At 45.3% G+C, this 20,337-nt stretch overlaps 1 protein-coding gene across 2 annotated transcripts in view; it reads left to right on the forward strand.

Moving 5' to 3' along the window:
* Nucleotides 1–4,783, forward strand: part of CPNE8 (copine 8) — a 52,792-nt gene extending 48,009 nt beyond the window's left edge. For both annotated transcript variants that reach the window (XM_066633347.1, XM_066633349.1), the window contains exons 19-20: nt 1,076–1,149; nt 3,032–4,783. In XM_066633347.1, the coding sequence (XP_066489444.1) occupies nt 1,076–1,149; nt 3,032–3,220 (263 nt within the window). In that variant the 3' untranslated portion in view covers nt 3,221–4,783. The remainder of the gene's footprint in view (nt 1–1,075; nt 1,150–3,031) is intronic.
* The last annotated feature ends 15,554 nt before the right edge of the window (nt 4,784–20,337 follow it).

A 20,337-nucleotide genomic window follows, 5' to 3' on the forward strand; every position in this document is an offset into this window, starting at 1 on the left:
ATCTAATCTCCTTGTAAAGAGAAAAGGTAGATATGACTGAGTGACTTTGTTGCTAAAGTTAATAATTGATCGTTAAGACTTGATTTCTGGGAATTCTCCATTTATAAACTGTAGAGTTACATCATAAAGCTGGATCTTTGTCCTTGGAAGTTAACACTGTAAAACCACTGTTAAGATGATCCTGCCATATAATTTTGTGTACTTTATGTAAAATATTTGCCCTTTTTATGGTGGGTTTTATTCAGTGGTTTGTCTAAGATTTTTTTTTTTCCTGGGAATAAAATGGTGAAGCTCATGGTGAAATTAGTGGTAAATCTACAAGACTGGACTCAGAAACAGAATGCAGCTACAATTGTAAATACAGGATTAAGTACTATCTTAGCCTGTTGGTCTTTAGCTGAGTTGTTCAGGACTGTCACATGCACCTTGTCTAGACTTAAGTTGACACCAGCAGTACCGTCATCATTTTATTTTTTTAATAGGAATTGGGGGAGGGGGAGTTTAAGTAGGCTAGTTCAGCACATTATGATTAGATCACAATGATGCTATGTAAATACAGTCAGTTCTCTTTATATGTGAATTCACTGTCTGTGAATTTACTTATCCATGAGGGACAGAATTGCTACCTTTTCTCGTTATCTGTGGCTCTGTTCTCATTATCACCTGCTATGCAGAGATATTCCAGAGGCTGCATGGATCTTCAGAATGGTACCTGTGATCAGTGTGGACCCCTATAAAAGGACATTTTTAAATGGGTTATGGATGCCATTCTGAAGGTGGGAGCATTCAGAGATATTTTGGCACTCCCTGCTGCACTCTTCTGGCTTCCTGAGGGTCACTGCTGGATTCTTCTGATGGCAGGTTAGGTACCCCTTCCTCCCAGGGTACCCCTTGCACCTAACCCCATTGATCCCAAAGGATCATTAGTTCGTGATCTGCGAATTCGCTATCTGCGGGAGTTTCCAGGGACCTAACCCTAGCAGATAACTAAACAAATTTCTTGCTTTTCTTGTTAGTTTTACTTAATAGGTTTAGTTCAACAGTAAAGAAAATTTCATTCTTTTTTTAAAAAAAGCTATGGAAGAATTGGATGGCGATAACGTACGGCTCTCTTCAAGAGGAAAATTTGCAGAAAGAGATATTGTGCAGGTGAGACAAAATGTAGTTCTGCCTAACAGGTATTTCAAATGTTCAAAATGTTTATTTGCTTTTTCGCCTTGGGCCAGAGGGGAGCGGTTGGGAGATGTCTCATCGCAGGCACCTCAGAGTCTTGAGGAGACCACTTTTATTTTATTCTCAATTGACCCTCAACTCAGTGGCATAACTAGAGGGGGTGCAAAGCACTAAGTTTTGCAGGGAGCCTCATGGCAGCATGAAGGCGGCCCCTGGCCCTCCCCTTCAGGGACATTCTGGGCAATGGGAGCAAAACGGAGCCTGGCTCCAAAGGGGAGGGTGAGGCTCCCTGCAAAACTTAGTGCTTTGCACCCCTTCTAGCTATGGATCCCAAAGGATCTCCTCTATGGAGAACTTGTGCAAGGAAAGCGCCCTACAGGTAGACCACAGCTGCGATACAAGGACATCTGCAAGAGGGATCTGAAAGCCTTAGGAGTGGACCTTAACAGGTGGGAAACCCTGGCCTCTGAGCGGCCTGCTTGGAGGCAGGCTGCGCAGCATGGCCTTTCCCAGTTTGAAGAGACACTTGGCCAACAGACTAAGGCAAAGAGGCAAAGGAGGAAGGCCCATAGCCAGGGAGACAGACCAGGGACAGACTGCACTTGCTCCCGGTGTGGAAGGGATTGTCACTCCCGAATTGGCCTTTTCAGCCACACTAGATGCTGTTCCAGAACCACCTTTCAGAGCGCAATACCATAGTCCTTCAAGACTGAAGGTTGCCAACAATGAATGACTGCCTCAACTGTCCTCAGCATTCACTAATTCCAGAAGAGCAATGAGCACATTAGCCATTATGGATTTTAATTTACAAACCATGTTTCTATATACCTAGAGAGTCCCACCTGCATACTTCATCAGAGGGTGACACTGCTTCATTGCCCTACTGTTTTCACTGCCCTGCTTCTAGGAATGGGACCAGGTTCTCTACTATCACAAATGGAATGCATTTTAATTTACAGCTAAATCCTACCCGGTTCTGCTGCCATAAAAATGGCTTTTGGCAGCGCGTGCAGCATGCCTCCAGCAGCCATTTTAGGAGTGTTGCAGCAGTGTGGAAGGTTTACTGCCAGGACCCAGGAAGATAAGTCTGGTGGGGCAGTAGTAGTAGTTGGCAACCTTCAGTCTCAAAAGACTATGGTATCGCACCCTGAATGGTGGTTCTGGAACGGGATGAGAGGAATGGAGAGAGGAGGGGCAGAATGGGGAACAGACAGGGAGGAGAGGCAGATCTAGGCCAGGAAGAGGAAGGTATCAATGGCAGCAAGGCCACCAATATCCCCTTTCCTGGCCTCAATCCATCTTCCCGGATCCACTTGGACTTGCATCCACAGTGCAGATCCAAGCAGACCCCGCGGGGCAGTGACGGCTTACCCCTGGGCAAAGGAACAAATGTTCCCTTACCCAGAGGAGACCTCTAGGACCTGAAATTCCCCCACAGGATGCCGTGTGATCCCCATTGGCCATGACTGTAGGAACACGGGGAGTTGGGTAGAATTGGGCTGTTATCTATCTAGGCATGTTTATGGCACCTTTCCACCTCCTGTGTGACTCTCAAGGCAGCTCACATTTGGTTTAAAGCACAATTCCTTCTCCTCCTCCCTGAGGTAGTTGGTGGCTTGTTGTGAGTGGGGATGGGCACACCATCTTCTTTTCCATCCATTTTTAATAAAACGTGCTTGCAGTTTTGGGCCAAATGTAGAAGCAATATCCAATGTCGTTCATCCTGTCAACAGAGAGTTTTATAATGAAATGTAATCTTTTTAATCAATGACACTGTATCTCCAGGCTTTGGTTTCCATAATATATGACATCTTAGCTGCAATGATGAATAATATTGGTTGTTTTTTTTTAATTTCAGTTTGTGCCGTTTCGGGATTACATTGACAGAAGCGGAAACCATGTACTAAGTATGGCCAGACTTGCTAAAGATGTGTTAGCTGAGATCCCAGAGCAGTTTCTTTCCTATATGAGGGTCAGAGGAATTAAGCCATCTCCTGCACCTCCTCCATACACACCTCCTATTCACGTATTGCAGACTCAGATATAAGCACACCAAATGCTTAAGGTTGTTCACAGACCATAGAGCACTACTGAGAGAGTGCACCAGTATTCTTGTGCACCAAGAGCCATTGTGCTGAGACCAAGTGTCCCTCTTCGTATGCCATAGAACTCTCTGGTGGACTTTGGAGCAGAGTGCGTTACTTCATATACCAAAATGTCCAGTCCAGTTGCATGCGCAACGGAACAGCTTTTATGTACAAGGAGAAAAATGGTGATGTTTGTTTCTGGGTTTTATTTTGTTTCTGACAGACAAAAAGCTACTATTGTCACTTTTTTTTTAAGAAAGCACAAGTCACGGGTTCAACTGAGAAGTCCTTGTCTTTCCGGAATTAATATGTACATAAAAATGTGTAGGAATACAATTCCTCTGTATCAATGTTTACATGTTACTACTTTTCAAACTTAACTACTTTTTATAATTATTTTTAATCTTAAGAATTTGGAATATTTGAATTGTCTTCTAGCTTGCAATAGTAAAATCCACAAGAGAAGCAATATCTCTTTGAATGATTGTCCGGACAAATCTGAATGCAAAACCAAGGGTAGAGAGGAAGGGGGGACAACTACATTCATAGGTCTTGAGAATTGAACAGCCTCACTCAAATTGCTCGGTAACGGATTGATCTGACATATTTGAGACTACGCTTCCAAAACATGTATACTGTAAGAATAAGTATTTTTGCAAGTTATTCCACTTTCTGAAATTTGTGTTTACATTTTTTTAAAGACTAATTATGCTGGCATAATAAATTTGAACATTGTCACACATTGCATAAGACTAGGGAACGGCTGCATTGAATAACGTTTTGATTCCTATAATTTAGTTTCTGTAACATGTGATATCTGTAGAGTATCTTGCATAATGACAGTAGAGCTTTTGGCATCCTATAGCTTTCTGCGGGTGAGTATTTTATCCTGGGTGATTTAAATCTTTTATGCAAATTGCCAGTTTCGGTGAGGTTGTCTCGATGGTCTGTTCAAAGGGATGCTGACTCACTTCTGAGTTGGCCTTTGTCACAGTCACACCACCATGTGGGGGGGGGGAAGTCATCCTATTAATTACCGGGGTTAAAATCGCACTGCAGTGTTGCTTAGTGCACAACTTTTATGTATATAACTACACAAGTATTTTATTATATGCCTGTTCTTATCCTAATTATCAGATGTTTTTGCATGTACAGTTTTTACGAGAAATTCACAGTTTTGTGAGTATTTGTGTCAAAACTTTTATTTAGAACAAATGGCCTTAAATCTCACGAATACCTTGGAAATGATTGTGAATTGCCTTCAGGTACTGGAAGATGTTTTGTGTCAAAATTGTAATTGCCTAGTCATGTGTATCTCTCTTCTTTGGCACATTACCTGTTTACTACTTTCTTTACTACTCTGTATGTTATACTGTACAGTATTAAATTAAGGTGCATTTTTTAAGCATGAAAGGATCTTTTTTCTGGAAAAACATATACGCATGGTATCAATGGCATATAACCCTATGTAATACAGAATCTTCCATTTTTAATTAAATATATTAAAGGTCCTTAAATATTCACTTGTTGGAAATTGCTTTTCTGAATATTCTTAACAATTGGTGTGAGGTGTATTCACGATTGGTGTATTCAACATAAGCTAAATGTGTACTAGCCTAGTAACTTGCACTGGTTGGTTGGCAACCTTCAGTCTCAAAAGACTATGGTATAAGCCTATAGCACCTGGTATTCCCAAGCGGTCTCCCATCCAAGTACTAACCCGGCTTGAGCTTGCTTAGCTTCCGAGTTCAGACGAGATCAGACATGTGCAGGATAAGGTAAGAGATAAGATAACTGTTCAGTTTATTTTAGGTAGGGCCAGTGAATGTTTTCAGAATTTTGGAGAACCTTATGCATTTTTAGTTGGGTTGCTTTATTAATGAGTGATCATGTTAAAACAAACAGCAACAACAAAAATCAACAGCAGAACACAAGGGGTGGGAATTGGCCTTTCTGAGGCTCACTAACAGTCTCGACATTAGGGATGAGGAGATGCAGCTTTTTTTGTATTACTTTTATTGTTTTTGTGATCAATTTTATTCTGTATGTCCTCCGTGGAGCAATCTCCACGGTTATGGTCTCTAATACCATTATAGAACTTCTACCATTCTTACACAAACATTGAATGCAAACTATTCTTTTTAATTTTTAACAATTCTGTCTTTTAAAAAGACAGAAATATATGAAATATGAAATATTTCCATGAAATATAACCTTATTTTCAGGTCTTATTAATCTATGAAATATGCCCTTATTTTCAGTTGGGAGTTCCACAGTGACATTCTCACCACCAGTCCCCATGATTACTGTGTTGTCCACCTGCCATAATTGGATTCTACATATTTTTCTGAAATTTTTGATGTCCCACTCAGTGTTATAGCACAAAATCTGGTATACATTTAAATGGCTGTATTCTGAAAAACTATATTCTGAAAAAGTCTTGTTAAAGGAAATCACATAGGGCCCACATTTGAACAGGAATGGTTAGTGAAATAGACACACACACACACACACACACACACACACACACACACACCAGCATTAAGCAAAACAAATCTTCATCATATGAAATAGCAGAGCAAAACTTCTTTATTGCTCATTCTGGAGAAGGTTCCCAGAGGAACTTCTTCACATTGCATGTCATGTAGATTTAAGCACCCCTGTTTCTCATTTGTGTCACCATGAAAATCAAAAAGGCAATTTTCTCCTTGTCAGCTGAAATCTGTTTTCTGATGGATGACAATGTTGGTGTAGGCGGTTAAGCCTCAACAATTCTGACACAAACTTTCCTGAACAAAATGGAATAATTGATTATATCACTTATAATGCAATCTCATGAATGTTTACTCAGAAGTAAGTCACATTGTGCTCAATGGGGCTTGCACCCAGGAAGATGTGTAGAGGATTGCTGCCTTATGACCCAATCTTATTGGGCCCAGCAGGTGCTGACTGCCTTACAGCAGTCACAAAAAATGCTCCAGCATCTCACAGAGTAGCACACTGCAGAAGCACCAGTGGCAAGGTCAGAGATTTCCTGTGCATGTCAGTGGATCCTGGAGGACCTGCTGAAGCAGGTAAGATGTTGGGGGAGGCAGGACAGGGTTAGATGAGGCAGGGCAGGGTAAGGTAGAATGAGGCAGTAATGGGTGTGAAGAAGTTAGGCCAATGGTTCCCAACCTTTTCCGACTTGCGACTCAGCCTACTGGGCCATTGGCCATTAGGGTTACAATCCTAGACATTGTATTGGGCAGTGGGTTTTTACCAAGGGTTCCCTGGCTCCCTTGGCTGGTATCCATGGCTCCCACTGAATCCATTTGTCATGATCAAGGAACAGCATTCATGGAAACAAGCACAAGCAACCTGGATGACTCCCTTGGCTACTGTGTATACCAGGCAAAGATGGCTGGTGGGAGGGTATGGCCAAAGGGGGATTTAAAAAGTTGTGCATTATTATATCCTATGTGGGTCTTGTTTTAAGAGATACAGTCGCAACCAGTTTCCTGCCCTCAACTCAGCTTCTTCACCAGGACAGGCATGCCATACATGGTGTAGTGCATCTGAAACACTTTAGCACTGGGACCCACTTTTAAAAACAACTATAGTGACCCACTAGAGCAGTGGTTCCCAAAGACTGGACCTGTACGTGAATTCTTTGTCCTGTTCTTTTCATAATGAACGAATGGAACCCATGGACCCCATTTGGCTTGGATTCCATTCATTTCAGAAAACGAATCCTCACCAGAGCTGAGTTTTGAGAGCGAGAGATTCTGCCAATACAGTGTGAGAGACAGTGGCTAAATTGCTAGTTAAGTTCCTAATATTTTTGCATTACCTGCGGAAAATAAACACACTGAAAATGAGGTGCCATGGCTGCAGACCAATGATTACACAGGGAGATTTATTGTCAGAGCCTGGGGAAGGATGATAGGACCAGGCTTTATGCATTTTCAGTAAAATTGTGTGATATAATTGAAAACCTCGCTGCCCACAAGGGATGGGAGGTGCTGCTGGATAACTGTATTTACTCCCTTTCAAAGAAAAATGAAATAACTCTGAACAAAAGGCTGGGTTTGCCCCCACAATTATCTTTCTGTTTTCCATTATGGCTATTTCTTTTTCTAGCAGGACTGCAGCCAGGGTGGGGCCAACGGAAGCTTGACCATCTAGGAATTGGGCTGCATGCACTGGTGTGTTCAACAGTGCTGAAGCCGTACCAGTGAACAATGAGTTTGTGCTAGCCTGGGCAGACCAGCACGGGATGGGAGACGGTGGTGGGAAGGTGGAATGGAGGTGTTTTGTGGTGTGGGGAGGTGTCATGAATATGTACAGTTTAGGCCTAGTAACATGTAAAGCCTGAACCAAGCTAAAACAGTAACACAGAAGTGGCTTGCATTTCCTATCTGCTAGGAATTTACAACTCAATGGAAGGTGATTATGTCACACCTAGGCAGCCAGAAAGACACCGATCAAGGATGGAATGCAGCTGTAGATCTCCAGGGGGGGAAGGAAGAGCTGAGAGGGTGAGCTTCCAGCCCCACTTCCGGAGGACAGGGTTTTTTGGTCTTGTCTCTTGGTGAGATAGGTGGTGGGTGCACATCCTGCCCCGCCAGGACCATGTGGCCTCTTAGGTGACTGACCTGAGGATCTACAAAAGAAGCTGACCCAGGTGAGAGTCAGAGAATAATAGAGTTAGCCAGTTAGCTTTGTTGTTTTATGCTGATGTGTTTCCTAGAAGTTTTTATGACTCTAGCATTTGCTGCCTTTTGTAACTTTTTGTAACCCTATGAATTTATTAAAGTAAAAATCCTTTATCATGTTGGTTCATTGTCTGTTGGGGACAAAGGTTCAGAATCCTGCCTAGCCGTTCAGCAAGCTACCAAAAATCCTCATTGTGGACTAGTAACTTGAGGACTGAGACTTTAAGTAAAGAAAGTGCTCAGTGCCTACAAGGGATATAGTTAAGCCTAGAGGGTCTTGGTTTCCCTGGACTGGGACACTGGCTCTTACAGGGTGGTGGCAGTACTACCGAACAGGGATCTTTGAGGGCTCTAGGGTTCAGAACCAACAACTCTGAGCACCCTAAAACCCTGGGAGTGAGACCAAGTGTACGACAGGAGGGCAATCCAGGAAGCAGATCGAACCAGAGAGGGGGATGGGACCAGTCTGGGTGGACCTAGGCTGGATCCTAACCCTCATCCCTGGCCTGATCAGCATTACATGGCCTACTTGGATTTATGGGCACAGATTTGAGGACACCCATAGGGCTGGCTGGCATATAACGGGGTAAGAGGACATAAATTCCCTTACTCCAAGTTGCACCCAAGCCTGCTTCTACCCTGTGCTGGATACAGTGCAGACCAACTGGTTTGCCTGTTCCAGCCCAGGTTATGATTGCGCCTTAATTCTGATATAAATAAATTCTGATTAAATTTTTGTTGAAAAGTAGTATATAAATGGTTAATAATAATAATAATAATAATAATTAATGAACCTGTAAAAGGATCCCAGGAGATCCCAGGCTTCAGGCCTGTGGGTTGTGGACAACTATAGATAATTGAATCAGTAGATGCTGGATCCATGGGTACATGGATCCATGGGCATACACTTCATGGCTTGTACCCCGTAATGGATTTTTCCTCCAGAAACTAGTCCAATTCCCTTTTAAAGGTGTCCAGACTAGACGCCATCACCTTCTGGTGCCTGCAGAAGACCAACATACAACAAAAGCAGGTAAGCTCCATGCAGGCTGGCGGTAGAAGAGTTTGGGTGGGGGGAGGGTGGTTCAGGCCTGGGTGGGGGCAGAAATGGGGGCAGCAGCTTCCGCCATATCCTATCCCCCTTTATGGGTTTGATTTCCCTACTTGAACCTGCACCAGCGATTTAGCTAGAGCAGGACCAAATAGATCCATTATGCGGACTGGGGCTTTCCTCAGGGGCTGTAACTATCTGGCTATATAGCAAATGAAAAAATCAAATTAGTTTACTATGCGAGTAAATAATTTATCATATTTATGTGTATTTTTTTAAATTGAGGGCCCCTCTATAACATCTGCTAAAGGTCCCAGTCTAGCTTAGCCCTGTTTCCTGCCTTGTTCTTGGGCAGCAGTGCTGAAGGAAGAGGGAGGCCTCCCTCCTTTCGCTCACGCTGGAAGGAGAGTGAGATAACGGCTCGGCACCCAACTGGAATGGCCCAGCAGGCATCACACTGGGAGAGACGACTGATGGGCCTGGAGAGCCCCTCCGTTGGTTTGCCCCCTCACCCAGCCTGCCACTCAAAGCAGGCATTTTCTGGGCGGCTTGGTCCTGCCGCTCGTGTTTGACATTGGCTGCGTTTCACATCTCGGCTGAGTAACGCTGGCTAATTAGGCCAAATCCCACATTAAAGACAAGCTCTTGGGAAGCTCAGAGTGTTTCACCACTTCACTGGTTTGCTGCAAACGAAACCTGCAAACAGATCTTCCTTTCTGTAAATAAGACTGGCAAAGGGTTAGCTTTATTTTATTTGAATTATAAAAACAAGCTGACAGTCACTTTTATTCGCAATCCTCAGAAACAACCTTCATGGAGACGGCCCAGTATGTAAATGATATTGATTTAGCATGTTTTCAGTGAAGTAAGGCCTTAACGTATATCATATATTTATACTTGGTTCGCCCATGCACTTGTTTTTGTGTTTTGTGTTGAAAGGGAAGTAGCCATCTTGGAGCTGGAGATCGAGCGTTAGCGCATTCACATCTCCAAGTGGGTGAGTCACGACATATGGAGCCTTTGTCCGCGGAACTATAGCTGAGCCGGAGAAGTACGGTTCTCCTTTATTTCCAGGGCTCCTGGTCCGTTGCTCTCTCATTACAGTGACATTCTTGCCATTTCCAGCACTATGATCAGAGCCCCCCCTGCTGTTCTGGAGGCTGGGTCAGCATCTGAGGCATGAGTCACGCCTCTGAATGGAAGTCAACGTACTGCATGTCCCGGAGTCGGTGTGTGGGCCGTGAATGCCGAACAATGGCGTTCCTATTTCAGGGTGTGTACTGCTTTTCTTTCCTAACGTTCTAATTTGGTTTCCCCCACAGTGCTTGAATCATGATGCAAACGGAGTTTATCCGTCCTGTGGACAATCTGTTCCAGAAAGAGTGGGGAAAAGTAATAACCCTTTATTCCCTCCCCTTCCCCCGCCCCAGTAGAGCAGTTGACTGTACTTAAAGTTAGCTGCTGCATGAAGTGGTCTTCAACCTTTTCTGGGCCACAATCCATATAAGTAAATAAGTAAGAAGTATGAGACTGGGCACGCTGTCAATGACACCCCCTCTCCCGGGACCCTATCCACCCACCCCCATCGTCACCGCTTCCCACCCCTATAATGCCCTCTCAGCACTGTAACCAAATATTTTCATTAGAGAGAGCAGAAAAGGTTACCCTGAAGCCTGGCACTAGTGAAAGTTATTTTAGCACAGTTCCTAAGAACCTGGGCAGGACTGGGACACAACCTCCTGGTACCTGAAGAGGTTCACCAGATGCCTTCCCCGTTACCTGGTGGTGCTCTAGTCTAGTGGTCTTCAACCTTTTTCATTCCTGTAAGCTGCTGTGACCCTGCAATGGAGGCTTCAGGACCCCATTGGGGTCCCAACCCCAAAGCTGAAGAACAAGGTTGAAGAATAGAAGGATCATGAGCAAAGCTGTGGCCAGTAGTGGAAGCAGAGAGAGACAGAGATTGTTCTCTTGGTGTTCTAGATGGTTCTAGAACCAATAGATGGTTCTATCGTTTTCCTGGTGCAGAAAGGAAAGGCCAAGTGAGATAGAATCCTGTAGTCCAGTGGTTCTCACACATTTAGCATCGGGACCCACTTTTTAGAATGAGAATCTGTCAGGACCCACCGGAAGTGATGTCATGACCAGAAGTTACATCATCAAGCAGGAAAATTTTTAACAATCCTAGGCTGCCATCCTACCCACACTTATCCAGGAGAAAGTCCCATTGACTATCATTGTTAAAAGAATATACATAGTAGCCTGTTAAAAGTACAGGTCTGTAACATTTCCCCAAATGCAGTCACATACCATGGGAGCATCAAGTCTGATATATTAAAAATAAAATATTGAAATGAATGGTGACCCACCTGAAATGGGCTCGCGACCCACCTAGTGGGTCCCGACCCACAGTTTGAGAAACACTGCTGTAGTCAATCCTGCGTTAGCTCTGCCACTCTGCAGAGGGCACCACCAGCAAGTTGGGACAACTGGTTTTGCCCTCCTAAATAAGAAGTTTTGCTCCTAAATATGCCAGCCCACACATTTCATCACACCTAATCGTGAACCCGCAGGAGAGGTCCGTGTGCTTCCCATTCAGTCCCTTGTCACCCTAACGCTCTTCAAAATGCTCAGAGAAATTATCATGTGCAGTTACAAAGAACTGTGGGAATACATGCATCAAATGTGAAATTCTCTCCAACATTTGGAATTTCCTAACTGGGATCTACAATTTAATTTTCTTTCGTGTAAGAGTGCAAAAGGAAGCCCCAGTGAGGTGGTGGCCCATTTCTAAAGAGTCCAGAGGCATGGAAATGACCTAGCTGTGCATAACTACTCTGGCAGCCTTTTCTTCTTTTCCAGCTATGCCACAGGTGCAAAATAAATAAGACTAGCCAAACAGGTTGTGGCGGTGTTTGCCTTTGCAACAATAAGTCTCCGCGAAAGGGCTGTTAAATTCTCCACAGGCCCACTTGCTTCAGAAAGGAGGACTGCAGAATTCTCTTGGAACTGGCCAGAGGTCTGTTTTGCAACATTTCCGTAAAGAATGACTTTGGCTGCCTGGATGATTGGCACGAGATGAGGTGAAAGTCTCGCTTTATTCAGACCTATGAAAAGAAAGGGCCCAATTATATTTACAGAGGCATTCAAAAAAGGAGTTAGTAATAATGGAGGGGAGTGTGCTTTGCACTTGGACCAGAGCATGGATGACAGTCAAAAATGGATGAGTGTCAACGCAGAGGCCGATTAGCTTGCAAATGTATTTTGGCCTGCGAAAAATGTAAGTCACTAACCATATGCATGTGAAACCCAAATGAACAGAAATAAAAGAAAAATAAACATAAGAACAGCAATGAACACCATGGAAGGCTGGATGACATTGGACAAAATTTGACATGGAGTTATAACTGAAAGTGGTTGAAAGAGCAAAGCGATGGAAGTCAAGTGGATGAAAGTCAAGGTGCACCTGTACTGTGGCGGCGAAACAAGCAGAAAACAGAATGACTGAGAGCTAACCTGACACCAGCCAGGAGGAGTGTTTTGATACCGCTTTGAGTAGGGCAAAGAGCTGGCAAGCACATTGGGACTTTGAGGGCAAGGTCTTGCATTCGGCCCACATAGAACCTGTCCACTCGCTGTTGATGCATTGGGTCTACCACTGCCCCAATGGTGGTGGTTCAGGGGTTGGCCTGACTAAGGGGTAACCCTCTGTTGGGCTTAACCCTCAACCACTCCCTGACTTGGCTGACCCCTGATTCTCCTCCTGGTGCTTCAGTGGTTGCATCTGGCACAAAGACGTAACGTTGTCACAGGCAGGGAGTTAGTCCCAGGCTCTGGTCCTCTTACAGCCAGCATCTTGAATTGGGCCTGGAAACATATTGGCAGCCAGTGCAGCTGCTGGAGCAACGACCCAACAGAGTCGAACCACTTACCCCCAGCAAGTACACAAGCCGCAAGTACTGCAATCTGCACAGATTGCAGTTTCCGAACAGTCTTCAAGGGCAGCCCCATGTAAGGCTTGTTACAATAGCCTAATCTGGATGTCTAAGTTGCTGGTCACTGGAGTGTATCACTACCCAGGTTTGAGATGTTGAGCACCCTGGTCTATGAACAGTATCGGAATTTTCTGCTTTAGCCAAGGTTCTGTTGCTTGTGGAAGGCAATCAGTTCATTTGCTCAGCAGCACTAAGAGCTGCAGACCTTTCTGGAAGATAATATAAAAGTTGCATGGAGAAGCGTTATGTCAATACAGCATCTCCTTGGCACACCATCACTTTCCTACACAGAAATAAATCTCGAAGCTGAAAATCCACCGCAGAATCTTGATTAGGAGTGTACTTTATGGAAAGGGAATTCAGCATCAGCCTGGCTTGAAAAATTACCGGCAAAAGGAGCTCGGTGGGCAGGCAGGATATAGGAATATCCAAAGGAGATAAGGTTGCCAAAGATAAGGTGGTGGGGGGAGATTATTCTCAAGTCAATTGCCAGAAGAGCAATCCACTTTGCTTCTGCCCTTTATTTTTTTTTCTCCATACTCATTAGTGAACCAGACAGTTTGTACACTGTGTTCTCCCCCAGACTCACTAAAGTATATGGAGAAAAAGCAACAGAAACAAATTGGATGACCCTGATATCCACTGGCACCTGCAATTAGAAATGGGCTATGCCAGATGCAAGGGAGGGCACCAGGATGAGGTCTCTTGTTATCTGGTGTGCTCCCTGGTGCATTTGGTGGGCCGCTGTGAGATACAGGAAGCTGGACTAGATGGGCCTATGGCCTGATCCAGTGGGGCTGTTCTTATGTTCTTAACTACAATTCCCAGAAAGCCTTGCAGGTCTCTTGTTATCTGGTGTGCTCCCTGGGGCATTTGGTGGGCCGCTGTGAGATACAGGAAGCTGGACTAGGTGGGCCTATGGCCTGATCCAGTGGGGCTGTTCTTATGTTCTTAACTACAATTCCCAGGAGGCCTTGCAGGTCTCTTGTTATCTGGTGTGCTCCCTGGTGCATTTGGTGGGCCGCTGTGAGATACAGGAAGCTGGACTAGATGGGCCTATGGCCTGATCCAGTGGGGCTGTTCTTATGTTCTTAACTACAATTCCCAGAAAGCCTTGCAGGTCTCTTGTTATCTGGTGTGCTCCCTGGGGCATTTGGTGGGCCGCTGTGAGATACAGGAAGCTGGACTAGATGGGCCTATGGCCTGATCCAGCGGGGCTGTTCTTATGTTCTTAACTACAATTCCCAGGAGGCCTTGCAGGTCTCTTGTTATCTGGTGTGCTCCCTGGGGCATTTGGTGGGCCGCTGTGAGATACAGGAAGCTGGACTAGATGGGCCTATGGCCTGATCCAGTGGGGCTGTTCTTATGTTCTTAGTCAAATCCATTTGTAGACAGATCCACAGGTATCAGGGTCCCACTGTACTTTAGGTAAACCCAGGCAGTTTAGTTGCTGTGTTCTTCTCCAGACAAGCAAGGAAACTCTGGATGTTGGAGGACAGTGGGTGCGGCAGAAGCCACAGAGCCCAAAGGGTTATTTCCATCTGGAGGATGAATAAGTATTAGGGCTATGCCAGAAAATGTTTTTGTTTCATTACCCCATTTTTGTTTTTAAAAGTTAGATTCATTTTGATACTAAAGGCTTCACTCTGTATCTGCGGGGGATACGTTCCTGGTCCCACTGTGGTTCCAGGATTAGAGGACATGGGGAACCCTATCACTGTGCCCCCCCCAACACCCTTGACCTCTGTTTATAGTTGTATGAATGAATTGTGTACTTGCTTTAACCAGAAAGCTTATAGTAAGACAAGCAGGCAGGCAGCCTTTAACTAGAGGGGACGACTCAGCGAACGTACTTCCTGTTTCTTGTTAACATTCGCTGAGTCATCTGGTTAAAGCAAGTACACAATTTCTTTGCATGACTATAAACAACATAAATGAAGGTGATGGGTGCGAGGGGTGTGGGTGGCTGTGGGAACCACAGATAATTGGATCCATGGATACCGGATCCTCAGACACCTGTAGTTTGTTTGGTTCTTTACTCATTACTTCCTTTCCTATTTATGCTGCCCACTTCTTCTTTCTTCTACAGTAGTCACTGCCCTGGCAGGCAGCCGGGCTCCTTGTGCAGTGGACTCTTGGTGGCTGTGATTTATTTTCCCATAATATCCAGATACAACATGGGAATGGAACATTGTGAAAAAACACAATGGTAGGTACCACAAAAAACATGGTGGCTGTCACTAGTGGTTCCATTCCCCTCCCCCACAATGTCCTAGGCTGATGCTACATCCAGGGCATTCTGGGGAAATAACATGAGCATCTCCAAGAGGAAACTGTGCCAGAGGGACTCTCTGAAAATGAACCCCATTCATTTCACATCACATTCATTTTTTGGGGGGGGGGGGAATGGGAAACAAACCAAATGGACCCCATCCCATTTGTCTTCCATTCATTTAAAAAGTAAATGCACACCCCTAGTGAATATCCTCCAACAAGAAGCTGACGGAACATACCAAGATCCAGGTCTACAGAGCTTGCGTCCTAAGTACACTTCTGTACTGTACTGTACTGCAGCAAGTCATGGACTCTTTGCTCACAACAGGAGAGGAAACTGAACGCTCTATGGAGAACTCGTGCAAGGAAAGCACCCTACAGGTAGACCACAGCTGCGATACAAGGACATCTGCAAGAGGGATCTGAAGGCCTTAGGAGTGGACCTCAACAAGTGGGAAACCCTGGCCTCTGAGCGGCCTGCTTGGAGGCAGGCTGTGCAGCATGGCCTTTCCCACTTGGCCAACAGACTGAGGCAAAGAAGGAAGGCCCATAGCCAGCGAGACAGACCAGGGACAGACTGCACTTGCTCCCAGTGTGAAAGGGATTGTCACTCCCGAATCGGCCTTTTCAGCCACACTAGACGCTGTGCCAGAACCACCATTCAGAGCACGATACCATAGTTTTTCGAGACTGAAGGTTGCCAACTAACAGGTGCTGCCCAGGTCTTAGAGAGCCAGCTTCAGCAAGGAAGAGGTGTAGCACTGGGAGAGGGGGACCCCACACATACCTGGAACCAGCCTTAGTTCTTCCCTGGAAAACAGGCCTTGCAGTTTACAAACAGCATTTGGAAGTGTTGGGTTAACAGCAGAAGGGCTCTCATTTCCTTGGGCATGAAATTGACCAGATTGACTGGACGCCAAGACTTCTGTCGAAGCGCATTGACCATTAAAAGCAACAGGTTTACTTCCTTCCACAGATAGCAGCGTATTCTCCGAGCAGATGGGATCTCTGTTTGCCAACTCAGTGAAACATTGGCAGTTAAGCCTTTCTTCAATAGCAACCGCAGCGTCAGTACCAGAGGTGAGTCCTTTCCTTGCTTCCTTGATTGCTGGTTTCCATGACTCCCAGAAAGACACAGCAATTAATATTATTATTGTTATCATTTCTTGTGACATCCTTAGAACGATTTTATAGTTAGTGGAAGTGGATTGACTAGATTGCATTTTAAAATTTAAGTCCAGGACTGTGTTATTACAAGGATCATTTGATAGGATGGGCTACAATTATTGAATTAGATATAGACTAGTGTATAACGTGTAGAGATGGATAGATTGGTAGACATATTCCCAGAGATACACACATTGAGAAAATTGCAATAGCAAGCAACTTTTAAAGCTCCTATCTGCAGTTAGTGTGAACTCTTCTAGAGATATATTCCAGTTTCCAAAATTCTGTCTCACTCTAGACCAGTGGTCCTCAAACTGTGGGTCTGGCACCCACCAGTGAATCGTGACCCAGGTTCGATTGGGTTGTAAAACTCTCAGGGCGCATTAGGCTATGTGCACCAAAGGTTAAACAAGCTGCTACTTGGAGAGGAGCGTTGCTGCCCAATCACCATTATAGCGACATCCCTCGGTATTCATAAGTCAGGCAGCAGCCTCTAAAAGTCTGGGAACCTCTGCTCGAGGGGACCATGAAACTGGATGCAGCCATGCAAATAGGAGCAGGTTTGATTCTCAGAGGCTGAAGCTCTCGCTCTCCTCTGCTTCTCTTCTTTCTCTCCATTCCCCTCACCCTCTTTCAAACCTGTGGAGTGGGGGGAAGCACAGAGATCACAGGTGCACCACCAGGTAAGAGGGAAAACGGTTGTCAGCCCATCTCAGGTGCTGCAAGCACTTTATCAGAATTGGGCTGCTCGTCATGCCTTAAGCCCGACCACAACCATAACTAGGGTGGAACCCATGGGGCAGTCATGTACCCTCCTTGGCATAGTGCCTGGATTTGCCCTAGTTACATCTCTGTGCGTTGCTATGTGCAGTTTAGCGACCAGGCTCTCTCTTCCTTTGGCAATTACATTCCGTTGTAGCAGCACAGAATGGCCAGAGGGGCCAACAAAGCGCACCCCCTCCTCACAAGTTGCATTTGGGGCCATAATGGGGCCATAATGTCCCCATTAGCCTCTGCAAGAGGCTACCTGGATACCAAGATCCAGGTCTACAGAGCTTGCGTCCTGAGTACACTTCTGTACTGCAGCGAGTCATGGACTCTTCGCTCACAACAGGATAGGAAACTGAACGCTTTCCACTTGCGCTGCCTCCAATGCATTCTCGGCATCACCTGGCAGGACAAAGTTCCAAACAACACAGTCCTGGAATGTGCTGGAATCCCTAGCTTGTATGCACTGCTGAAATAGAGACGCCTGCGTTGGCTCGGTCATGTCGTGAGAATGGATGATGGCCGGATCCCAAAGGATCTCCTCTATGGAGAACTCGTGCAAGGAAAGTGCCCTACAGGTAGACCACACCTGCGATACAAGGACATCTGCAAGAGGGATCTGAAGGCCTTAGGGATGGACCTCAACAAGTGGGAAACCCTGGCCTCTGAGCGGCCTGCTTGGAGGCAGGCTGTGCAGCATGGCCTTTCCCAGTTTGAAGAGACACTTTGCCAACAGTCTGAGGCTAAGAGGCAAAAAAGGAAGGCCCGTAGCCAGGGAGACAGACCAGGGACAGACTGCACTTGCTCCCAGTGTGGAAGGGATTGTCACTCCCAAATTGGCCTTTTCAGCCACACTAGACGCTGTTCCAGAACCACCATTCAGAGCGCGATACCAGAGTCTTTCGAGACTGAAGGTTGCCAACAAGGGGAAGCCTCAGCAGTGCTTTGGCATTGTCCATCTAAGCCACTTCAAAGACCTGGAAGGAGGGTTGTTGTTTTGGGGGGAAGAGTGAGAGTGATGCCACACTCTTGTTGCTAATGCCAGGGTCTTGCTTTCTGAAAATGTGGTTTGCAGGGACATTAACGTGACTCAGCTCTGATTTTGATTTTGATTTTTTTTTTGAGCTAGAATGCTGCCAACCTCACCTGAGAGTAAGATCCCGAATGGCCAGCAACCCTGTGGAGCTCAGAATAGAATGGAGGTAATAGAAAGAGTCAATAGCTTCTGACGGAGAGAAAGGAATCTAATATAACTCCAGTTCCCTGTAGAAATACCAGTGCCACTGAAAACTGTCGAAAGAATATTAAAAGGAGAGGATAGCAAAGAATCTAATATCCAGCTGCTCTTAATAGGAAGTTGGAGAACACCACAGAAGTCACTGTGTCTGTATTAATAATACCATATACCCATTCAGATTAGAAACCAATTGTCATTATAACGTTGAATAAGTGGTGGGCAGTATTTCTCTGACTTTTCATTTGAATACAACACAGTGGGGCTTTTTAAAAAAAAAATAAAAATCTGACCATGTCAATGAAGCTATTTATTTCCATAAAGGCATGTGCAGATGTTTGGATAAAATTGAGATCTTATGAACATCAGCACAGCCCTGCTGGATCAGGCCACAGGCCCATCTAGTCCAGCTTCCTGTATCTCACAGCATCCCTCCAAATGCTCCACGGAGCACACAAGAGACCTGCATCCTGGTGCCCTCCTTCTTGCATTGGCATTCTGACATTGCCCATTTCTAAAATCAGGAGGTTGCACATACACATCATGGCTTGTAACCCGTGATGGCTTTTTCCTCCAGAAACTTGCCCAATCCCCTTTGAAAGGCATCCAGGCCAGACGCCATCACCACATCCTGTGGCAAGGAGTTCCACAGACCAATCCCACGCAGAGTATAAGAACGTAAGGACAAGGTCATACAATCCGCTCTTTCAGTTTGGAGCCTGGTATTTCACACCTGATGGCCTTTACATGAACAGAGTGGAAGAGCGCCTCTAATGCCCTGTCATTTTTAGTCTATGAAATGCTGAATAGGCAGGTTTTTAAAAAAAATCACATTTCAGATCTTGCCAAAAAAAAACCGTTAATTATTTGGGCTTGAGATTTGAAAAGATCTTGCATAGCAACTAGCAAGATTGAAGAAGTTGATTGGAGGAAAGAAGTAAAGTGCGTATGTTTTAGCTGGTTTTCAAGTGTGCTTTGCAGCTGCTACACTGTGGTGTGTTGCTGCCCTTGTCCAGAATGGCTCCAGTGGCAAGGGGCTCAAGGGGGAGGGTCGCTTTCAAGTGTTGCAGAAGTGTTCATCCTGCAACACTTACCACGCCACCCCACTGTAGCTACGCTACTAGTCCAGCGTCCTTACAGAACCTGTTTATAAATAAGTGTCCCTTCCCATCACAGCAACCGCCAGCTAATGAAAGGCCTGGACTGTGCGCTTGCAGGGCAGAGGGCTGGAATCACAGCTCTTCCGTCCTTCGTTACGTTATCATTATTCGCTGAATATTGATTTCGAGGTAGTTAGAATTTGCTGTTGGAATTAATAGTCTGACAGCTCCAACGCCTACTGAGGGACTTGCAGATCTCTCTGGTGGTGACAATCAACTGGACAACAGGTGCTCTTTTCATTTTCCCTGGCATGTGAGGCTCACTGCCGACATTTTGTTCTATGAATAAGGTTGCGTTGTCTTGTGCCCTGCATATCGTCTTCCCTTCCTTCTTACCTTTCACAAAGACTGAATGGGGTCACTGGGACTAACTAGGGGCTTAGTGATGATGATGGGTTCCAAAAGCGTGTTTTGCAGTGCCTTAGGGGGCATTGCAGCACACTCACAGGGGCACCACGGGATATCCCCAGTGGCCATCCTACCTGTTCTCACCCAATCTTGTGAGATTTAGGCACCACCATCCTGGATCGCATGAGATTTTATGAGGTCCGAGATAGGAGCCAGGAAGAAGAGGCTGTAGGGCATCACGATCCAAGTAAGTTTGGAGTGTTTGGATTAAAAATGGTTTTAATGTAGTGTTTGAACACAGTGTAAATCTATTTTCACTGTTTGTTGTTGACTTTTGTGAAGGCCTCCAAGCTGCCAACGTCAATAATAATTGTGGGAGTTGGACC

Source organism: Tiliqua scincoides, chromosome 7 (genome assembly GCF_035046505.1).
Source record: "Tiliqua scincoides isolate rTilSci1 chromosome 7, rTilSci1.hap2, whole genome shotgun sequence".
Lineage (NCBI taxonomy): Eukaryota > Metazoa > Chordata > Lepidosauria > Squamata > Scincidae > Tiliqua > Tiliqua scincoides.